This window comes from Aptenodytes forsteri, unplaced genomic scaffold, assembly GCF_000699145.1.
Source record: "Aptenodytes forsteri isolate BGI_AS27 unplaced genomic scaffold, ASM69914v1 Scaffold257, whole genome shotgun sequence".
NCBI classification, from domain to species: domain Eukaryota; kingdom Metazoa; phylum Chordata; class Aves; order Sphenisciformes; family Spheniscidae; genus Aptenodytes; species Aptenodytes forsteri.
The window spans coordinates 10,536,233-10,546,485 of record NW_008795194.1 but is presented as its reverse complement, the minus strand read 5'-3'; the positions used below and the strand labels follow the sequence as shown (position 1 = coordinate 10,546,485).

Genomic DNA, 10,253 nt, shown 5'->3' with positions numbered 1-10,253 from the left:
ACCGGCTCCCTTCCCTCCCGCTTCTCCTCAGCCCCTCTCCTCGGCTTTCTTTTTTCCTCCTCCCTCACCCTGCCGCGGTTGCTCCCCCCGTAAGAAGTGCGAGTCGTTCCCCTCAGTCGGGACGCCCCCCGCCCATCCCGGCGACCCGCAGGTGCTCCCCCGCCATCCCGGGCTACTGCCGGGTTATGGAGAGCATTTACCCCGCCCTGCCTGCCTCGAGGTGCCGGAGAAGCCCCCTCTTCTCATGCATACGCATCCAGAGGGGCCTGGGTGCCCGTCCCAACAGCGTACCAGTGCCAGCACTGGGATGCCTTTTGCCCGTGAAACCATTAAGGTAATCGAGCACGGTCCCCCCAAGCCAGACACATACAGTATTCAAGGTGCGGCCTCCCCAGTGCCGAGTACGAAAACCCACACACAGATGTGGGGTAAGTGAAGTGATCCCTGGCAGGGTCAGATCACTGGGCAGATCAGCAGAGCAACAACTTTATTACAAAACTTTTCTTCCCCTCAGGCTGGTTTTTTCGAGGTCTCAATAGAAGACCAACAGTTTAAGGCAACTCCGTATAATTGCCTGGCAGTTTACACCAGGCATGGATCTTGGTTTTGCCTCACAAGGCGTATAAAATATATAATTAAGTGACATTTATGTTAGCCCATGCCTTTTGTTATAGAAAAAGCAGAGTTTACATGCTGGCTTTTAGCTGAGAATGAGAATAAATTAGAGTTGTCTTTCCACTGTCTTATATGTGCTATAATTTAAGTATTACGTATTAAAAGGGACTGAGTGGGCAACATAAGACTCTCCTAAATAGCCTTATGCCACCCAAAATAACCAGCTATAAGCAAACCAAGGACACTTCTAGGAAAAAGCTGAAAGGAATTTTAATATTTTTTAATGCATGTGCAAAAATTGAGAAGAAAGACCTCATCATAACCTCTGTGATGCCATTAAAAAGAAATACTACAAACCGTAATGAGCAGTGTTATAACCTGCATGCTGAGAGCAGAGGGAAACATTAATGTAGAAAGGAAAACTTCTTGTTGGATGGCATATGATCAAGTAATGAAAATATTTTCATCGTAACAGAAAATAGTATCCATTTGGATTGACTTTGATCTGTATGTGACAGATGGACTGAAATGCCAAATTGCACCTACTTCTAAAACAGCTGGGTTGGAGAAGAACCTGGTTATGCCACTAGCCCTGAGACTCCTGGGCAGACTCTCAGGTCAAACCTCTTGGAAATGGAGAATTGCACAGTGCAACCTCCCTGATTCCTGAGACCAGTGTCCAAGGTTGCTCTTCGGGCTCCTGGTTATTGACACATGCAGTCTGGGGGTGCTCTTAGCAATTTCTTAAGAGCTATAGGTCTTTCCAAAATAACAATCTCAAAACCATTTCTCTAATCTTATATTTTACAGGAATCTGATGTCTTACCATTATTGCAAGGCTTTGGAAAAATCCTTTCTGTCTTGTCTCTCTTTAGAAGTTATTTCTTGCACTTTGTGATGACTGGCATCCCGCTAAGAAAGCAGTCTTTAAATCCAGTCACTCTCATGAGTGAAATTTTTACATGTCAAGGCTCTTCAAGTACTTCAGCAGTAAACCCAACAGCAGTCCCTTTGCAGAGGAGCTGTCAGGCAGACTGTCCACCAGCTGGACCACCCCAGCAGCTGAGGACACAACAGTTGCCAGACACCAAAACCCAGTGTTTGACTCTTCAAGCAAATGATTCATTAAGCTGTTGAAGCTGAGTAGCCTGGGAAACCAATTAACAAATTAGTGTTAACATTCTGTGTAGAAACAGTCTTGGGAACTGTCATCATTATTCCTTCTGTGGAATGACAGAAACTAGTATCTCAGGTAGTAGGCAGTCCACATATCCCAGAACTGGCAAAGAAGTTTTGAAACTTGTATCTGTTCTATCAGAAGATTGCCCAGAGTCAGATTTTTGTAATGTTTTGTTTTCAATGAATCAGCATTTAAGGTGAAAAGAAAAATCATCAATTATTTCTCACCTATTTCTTCTGTCGCTGTTCCCAGTGACTCTTTGACATGGAAGAGACACCAGATGAAAGAGATGCATCAAATACTAATATTTTTGTTTAGATATAGCTAAGTCGTCTTTTTTTTCTGAAAACAATACAAATTATTGATGGATGAAGCCCAGAAAACGTGGTTCAAGTTCTTTTTGCGTAAACATAGCACAGTTCAGTGCCCTGTTATAGCAGATGTAGAGGGGGAAAAAAAGAACAAGAATGGAACTAAAACAGCTGTTGATATATAGAGAGATATACGAATGAGACTGATACTCTTATGCAGCAAAGAATGGATAGGGTTATGAAGGAACCAAGGAGTCATATAAATTTAGACAGTCAGTGTAGATTTGATGCCATTTCCAAGAATGGCCTGTCAAATTCAAGGGAAAGAACAAAGAGAGAGATTTTGTGGAGCTATCTATGAGGCACAGAAGGACTGCACAGACATGCAGGAAAAGGGTGGAGTCCAAACACAGAGACAAATTCATCCCCTCTTCACAATAGAGGTGGTAGAAAAGTAAATGCAGTTTGATTGAAATAGGTATTATTTTGAATCAGCAGAACCGGGGTGTTACAGAGAGGGCAGTAAAAGTGGAAATGGAAAGTTCAGCAGCAGGTAATAGACCTTGCGGCAAGCAGTGCCAAGGTACTGCAAGCTCTCTGCTCCCATGGCACATGCAGGAGCCAAAAGGTTTGCTCCAATTCCAGCTGTTGGAAAAGTCTGCCTACCAAGGAAAGGTACATGTCAGTAGAGTTATAAGTAACAAGTACCTTCTGCCTGGCCATCTGTCTCTTCAGAGCCCTCTGAAACACAGTGTTGGCAATAAGTAGCTGATGTGATTTTGGTCAGGCCCATGGAGAAGCAGCTGACAGCTTTCCATACTGAAGCAATGACATCAATCCCCTTTGAGCTGAATCCTTATTTAAATTGTTTGTGGAGTTCAAGATGTTTTGACAATTTGTATTCTATCCACAAATCATGTTCTTGTCATGTATAAAGACTAAAATAACATTGCTTTCATTGTTTAAAAGGAGATTTGCTTTTGTTCAATCATCTAACAGTTATTGTTTACACAATGCATAACATACAGTTGCCAGAAATACCTGAACCGCATGAAAAACTTAGAAGGATTTCCCTCAAAGCATGCGTACAAGGCATCTTGGAGAACATGCCTCTTTCAAGGGTGGGTACCTCTTGAGCTGCTCAAGCTATTTCACATGTTTTGAGTCCTGCTTTTGAGACCACAGAGAGAGTTTTTGCTTTCACTTTATGCGGAACACTCTTAAGTCTCATTGCCAAAGGGATGCTCTTTCTAAGTCTTCACACTTAGCGAAGATACTAGGTCTTCATCAGATATTCCTAAATCTCCCAAAGGTTCTTTCTACTGTCATCCTGCATTTTGTTAGGCTTTTTTTTTTTCTGCAGTCCAAATACTTAAGGGAAGATTTTATCAGCCATGGAAACAGATATTAGAGAGGGTTTCCATGGAAAAGGAATTGTGACTTTAATGTACATGTTGTTTGGACCTTTTATATCGGAGAAGATTAAAGTTCCCCAAAATTTTAGCATCGGTAACTATTAACATAGATGATCTTATTGAGCCTCTTTCAATGACCAGGTGGAAGCACAACAAAGAAGGTGCCAGGCCTGAGTGGGACAAATGATATGTGTCCTGCTCATGACAATGGGAATTCAGACCTTGGACAGGCTCCAGGGAACATATGGCTACAACACCATCCTGTGAGAAGCAGCACAGTGCTGCTACTGTCCAACAGTTGACCCTCCTGCACCAAGTGTTGTAGTAGCTGCAGTAAGAGGAGAAGGTGAAATGCAGAATCTCTGAATAAACAAAAGAAACTCATCAATGTATTTTATCTGCAGCTCCAGCAGGTGTTCAACAAGTCCCAGTTATTTTGAACTTTTGCTGTCGTTACTGGTCATCTTATGTCTACATAATCTCTTGAACCCTATGCTTGTTTCTTAGACAAAGAAGCAATAGCATGCAGAGGGAAAGTTTTCTAAGGAAAGGCTGTCCTTACATGTCACCTCAGCTTTTTAATTACCTTCCATTTCAGCATAGACAGCAGTGCCCTGCTGTCTCTAAGCACGAAGAGTAGCTTTATGCCGTAGCTGAGACTGTATCTTCTAGTGATGATGCTCAAACTGCTCCACAAACTGCTTTTATACAGTGGCCTGAGAAATGGCACTTTACCACCATCAGCGTACCAAATGCATCCAAACAGCACATATTCTGACCAACAACATAGTGATATGAAGAACTCTTCAGAGTGGTCTTTCTATAATGTGCAAGTAGCTTGGCTACTCAAAAATATATTTCTGCAGATTAGAAATAAAAAGAAATTCTATGAAAACAAAGAGACTTTTCTTTTTGTTATGTTAAGCTCAGGACTCACAGACTTTTAAATGGCTTGATTAAGGAGATGCCTGTAACTGTGAAGTCTTCAGTCAGGGTATGGCACAGGGACATGTTCACCAAAGACACAGAGTGTAGTCTAAAATACTTAGTGTAAAGTATGCAATTTTGTCCTCTCTCCCTCAAATTTATAAGACTCCTAGGTCTTTTGTAATTTCAAAAGAGTGGGAGAAGTCCCTTCAGTATAATGAACCTTTCCAATTTCTTGGCCAGGGTATTCTATTTTTCATATTTCCATTATAGGCAGGTCCTTTCATTAATACTTATTGAACACATTAAAATAATAGGTATTCTGTTACATTCATATGTATAGATGAGGTAGAGTCTGATCTTTTAAATTTATAAATTAAATCTAAAATAAATAATTTGGGTATCTGGCATAATGGAAAATACTTGTCTAATGTCATTTTAGCTATGATTTACTACAAAGCTCCAGGTTTGATCAGCGATTTTTGAGTCTTTTACTGGACATGAAGAAATCAAATCTTTTTATTCTGAAAATTATTTTATTCTGATACAATGAGAGGAAAAGTGTCCCCATTAGTTTTAGCAGTTTTGTAATGGTTAGTTATGATGATGATGGTTTCTTTGGTACAATTTAAAGTAAAGGATAGACTTTGGCACAAACTTCTAGAAGCAAATTCAAAAACTGCAGAAAAAATGAGCTGATAAAGTGGCAGGCAAGGCTTTAGAAAAGTAGAGAAGACTAAGTGCAGAAGGGAAGACAAATGAAAAATAGCATAAAATAAAAGCAGTATTTATCAAGAGGAGTCAGTACCAGCTTAATCCAATACTTTTCTTTACTAAGACATATTTTATATACAAAGAAAAGACATTAGATTTGTTCTAGATAGCTGTCAGTAAAGCATTTGATAGAGTGCCATAGAAATTGCTAGTTAAACTTGAAATAATGGAGCTTAATGAAAAATTTATTTGGCCAAAATGTGGTTAAATGCACCTGACAAATAATGCCAATGTATAAATAGGAGGATAAAAGGAAATAACAGTGAAGTTCCTCAGACATCAGACTGGGGTCCTATTTTATTTATTTTCAGTAATGATTTTCATTTTTGACAAAACAAAATTTGCTAATGATTCAAGGTGTTGTCAATAGTAAGCAGTATCTGGATATCTTACAGAACTGGATCAACTGAAAATGAAGTACTAGAAAAAAGTTGGAAATTTAATAAAGCAAAATGGAAGGTCATGTGCTAAAGAACAACGAACAAGTGTTTCCACCATAAGCTAAAAGGCAAGAGCAGGAAGTCCTGTGTGTACAAGTCAGTGTGTGGCAAATATGAGTATTAATGTGACATGTCTGTGAAAAATAAATGTGATCTTAGGACATATGGGAGAGAGATTTCCTGTAGAGATAGAAAAGTAATGAGGCTAGGTAACACGGAAAGGACTGGTCAGATCTTATCTGGAGTGTTGCATATAAATTTAGCAATCCACAGTCAAGAAAGATGAATTCAGCAGGTGCAGAGCAAATAAATGAAGACCTAAGGATTTTAGAGAACGCTTTCTTCAATAGCCTGCTAAAATATAAACCAACATGAAATATGTCACCAGGAAGGGAATTATGTAGACTAAAGGAAATTTGGCAGAAAAACAGGTGGATTAACCTAGGTGAGAGTAAATGCATAGATTGATATCCAGGTAGCTGTTCTGGACAAATATTTTAACAGTCAGGGCAAAGAAAGAAATTACTTTTTAAGATAGAACTTGATCAGCCAGTAAAAAGGATTTTATACTGTGGCTCTGTGCACAAACAGTAGACCAGGCTTTTCTAGAGGTCTTTTCCAAGCCCCTATCCTACTTTGTGATAATAGTCCCTCTCCAAACTTTTCCAGCAAAATCACTGTTCTACCGAAAATTGGTTGCTGGATTTTTTGTCTTTTTACACAGAAAAAGTAGTTTTCTATACAAAGTGCCACGTTTGTGGAAAAATTCTATTTTCCATCAAAAATATGACTATTTTTGGCAGAAATACAAATATTTAGCTTTTGGATAAATTTTTCCATTTACGGCTTTTCAAAACAACCATAAATTTTTCTAGATGAGAAAAAAAAGTCTCTACCAGGCTCTACTTTCTGAAGATTTTTTGTTCAGTGGAACCTTTTCTTGGTACAAAGCAGATTTTAGGCCAATTTACAAAAGCTGGATCTGGACCTTCATTTTTTGGTAATCTGGGAGTATTTGTACCAGGAACCCTGTACGAGGCTCTTCTCCAGAAACAGGGGAAAATGAAACATTAAGACTTGTATGAAAGGATGATTAAAAAAGAGATGAAAAATCCAGGCCACCCTTAGTCTTGGTAAAGGGAGAGGGGAAGAAATTGCATTAATATAGTCAAAAGATTGAGTGCTAATTTTGCGTTATTTTAAATCTTGGAATAGAGCCAAATAAATATATAGTGATTTTTTAGTCAGAGTAAGTTACAGCTTGAGGTTGTTTTGATTGTTAAGGTTTTGTATCTTTAGGATAGAATATTGTTTACACCATGTTTGGGTTTTTTTTCAACACTTCAGGAAGAAGACTGAAGCTCGGCATACTTTAGAAATTCAGAACGTCATTCTGTCAAAAACTTTGAGTAACTGTCGGCCTAATGGGATATACATAAAGCAAGAATTTTAGAAAGAAGAGAGATGAGATTTCAGTGTAGTTATCAATATGGGGCTTGATTTCTATTGCTTAGCTGAAGTCTACTGAGGAGATATGAAAGGAGAAACCTCATCTTTAGTGTAATCAAACTTCTAAACACTCCAAAATGTCTGTCTCCATTAAGATAAAAATTCAACAGCATAAGGTAGTAAGTGTAGCCTAATTATCTGGCGTAATATGATCTGAATGACAGTCTAATCAGGAATGGATTACTGAAGGCTGTGTGCAGAATTTTCCTACGTAACAGGAGGGTAAAAGAAATACATGTTGACAAAACAAGCCCCTGTAATCCACAGGAATGTTCCATAGACAAAATCAATACCACCCACTTCAGGTGCCCAAGTTAAACAGAAAACGCCTGAAAAGCAGGAAAAGGCAGGGCAATCGTGACACAGGCTGCCAGTGTTAGTGGGTGAAGAAAGACGGGCATTTGGGTGAGCAGGCATCTGTCTGCAAAATGAAATATTAGGAGCAAATGTGTGCTCTGTCCTTCTCTAGAGATTAGGTGCCTTTGTCCATTCAGGATCCAGAAAGCTTTGTGAAAAACAAAGGCCTAGTTGAGCAGAATTAATTCCTTTAAAAAAACACTCCAAAACCAAAACCCAACATTAAAGTATGAGAAAGTAGTTATGAATCCTTGTGGCACAGTAGCCTCAGGGTTGCTGAGGACTTAATTTCCACATTTTCCTTAGTTCAACCTGAATCAAGGCCACCGGTTGTGACTGAGCAGGAGTGTGCCCTGGTTACCAACCCAGGGGCACGCTGGGACCAGAGTAGGGTTGAGATTGTGCTGTTGTCTGTCACTTGATGGTGGTGACAAAAAAGGCTCTCTTCTGTTTGGTCATCCATTTTCATGAAATATGGGGGGAAATCACATCTTTGATAATTTCTTTTTGGTTGAGATGAGCTACCTGGTTTCAAAGTTGTTAGAAATAGATGGATAGAAAATGACAGCCAGATTTCTGGCTACATAATGGCCCAGCTTCAAGAGGACACATGGAGGACATCTTTGAGCAGAGAGCCTGGTGGATTGGACAGCTAGGAGTTGTATGTTCAAACCCTCTCAGGCTTACGTGGCCCTGGAAACCCACATTTCCCACCTCCTGGGAAAGTGCATTTATTGCTGTGGTATTATGCAAAAGATGGCTATTAACAACTATGGCTTTGAATAGGTGTAATAAAGTGCTTGTAGGCCCTAGATGCTTACATTTTGCTGGAAAAATGTATGTCTGTGGGCCGGATCTTGCCCCATATTTCCTGAATCATTCTTTAAAAGTGCTAACTAAGCCCTGAGACTCTAACTCCGAAATCTCTTGCTCTGATTCTAGAGACGTGTTGAGTGTCCTTGGGTTTGTGTAGCAGCAGTGGATATTGAGGAAGCTCAGACTGGGATCATTGAACCCTCAGGAGAAACTGAGTATTGCCTTGTTAGCCTTAGTCCTGCATTTGTGGTCCAACCCTGTTGACCTTGAGATCAATGATGACAGTCCCATTGGCTTCAGCTGCGAACAAAATCAAGCACTTGGCTGTGAAACCATGTGAATACTGCTCAAACGTAAAATTTCTATAAATCATACTGCTCTTTTTGAGGTGAGCACATAGCTGACTGGGCTTATCATCAGAGAAATGATGGCACAGTCTCCTCCTTTTTTAAGTATCTTGTAGCAGCTATGGTGTGGGGCACCTCATATATTGAGGAATGATATGCACTAACTAAATATGCCAGCAATTAGCTAACCAAGTCTCCTGAACTGAAATGCCAGTTCAACTTTTCCCGAGTCGCAATGCTATTTTGGGTTGGAAACTTAGAAATTAATCCTAAGAGATGTAATTTCCTTGCTTTAATATATACTGTTTTTAATGGAATTGTGCAGAATGATTAGTGAGAGGCAAATGTCAAAATATCAGACAGAAACTGACTCACCAGTCATAGGATTTAATATTAAGGTCAGGCTATGGAAATACAGTGGTGCTCAGTCTTTATTGCCTTGCATCTTGTGTAGTGATTTACATTGAAGCAAAATGACTGGATTGGATGTAATGTCCTGTTTCTCCAAATTTGATGGTATTTTACATATTCCTTCCACAGTTGTTACCGATGACACAGGGCACAAAGCAGTTAAAACAAGACAAGAACCTAAAACAAACGAACAAGCTCAGAATATCCTAGAAAATTATTACGAGCAATTGTCTGCGGAGATTTTAAGGTTTATGTTTGGGGTTTTTTTTGAGGCTAGATTGAAATATTGAAGTTCTGTCCAAATAGAGCATAGCAAGAGTACACGCAGTGCATGCTTTCCCTTCCTAGCCATTCTACTTTTCCCCCCTTTTTCTTAATGCATTTGCATATGCCAATTGGTAACAAACCTTTAATGTTGATGCTTTTTATCTGAAAAACAGCTTTCATCACAGAGCTGTGATTACATGGACTGCTCTAAAGTAAATGAGCTCCAAATTACATTATGCTTGAACTAACTGCATCTATCCACTAGAAGTATCTCAGTCCATAGTGGCACAGGAAGACATGAAAGATTGTAAGATCAAATGCTTACACCAGCTTTCATGCAATACTAAACTTACACGTTGATGTTACTCATTTAGCTCTTCTCTGTTACTGAAACAGCCCCCAGCTCACACATCCTGTAAGTCTTTGCTGCAGTTCTGTCCCTTAACTGCTAGTCATCACCCTATGCCACTGATTTGCATTTTGGTTGTAGTATGATGATGAATTACAGGGCTCAGATTCGAAGTGTCCCCTACTTGTGTTCTCACTGTTAATTGTTTTGTCTTCTGGCCTTTCTGCACTGCTGTCTATCTGCCTTGTACTGACTGGACACTAGATAGCATATGGTAGTAATTTCACTCTTTTTTTCCTCAGCAGCTTCTTAAGGTCATTTGCCAACTCCCACTTGTCAAGCCATGATGCTAGCTTACCTGGGGAGTGCAATGTTTGGTCAGTATCTGGATTTCAAAATACCTAGCGGCTATGATTGGGACCACATTAGCCACAGCAACTTTGTTACTATTTCATTTTGAATATATTGCTCATAGAGGTCACTTACCTAACTGAATTTGAAACTAAAAGCCTTTCAGTTATCTCTGAAAAGAATT

At 39.6% G+C, this 10,253-nt stretch overlaps 1 protein-coding gene across 1 annotated transcript in view; it reads right to left on the bottom strand.

The window, feature by feature from the left end:
- The window catches only part of VIPR2 (vasoactive intestinal peptide receptor 2), a 64,708-nt gene extending 64,542 nt beyond the window's left edge, over positions 1–166 (bottom strand). Inside the window, exon 1 of the mRNA XM_009278695.1 lies at positions 124–166. Coding sequence (XP_009276970.1) covers positions 124–166 — 43 coding nt within the window. The remainder of the gene's footprint in view (positions 1–123) is intronic.
- Between the last annotated feature and the right edge of the window lie 10,087 nt (positions 167–10,253).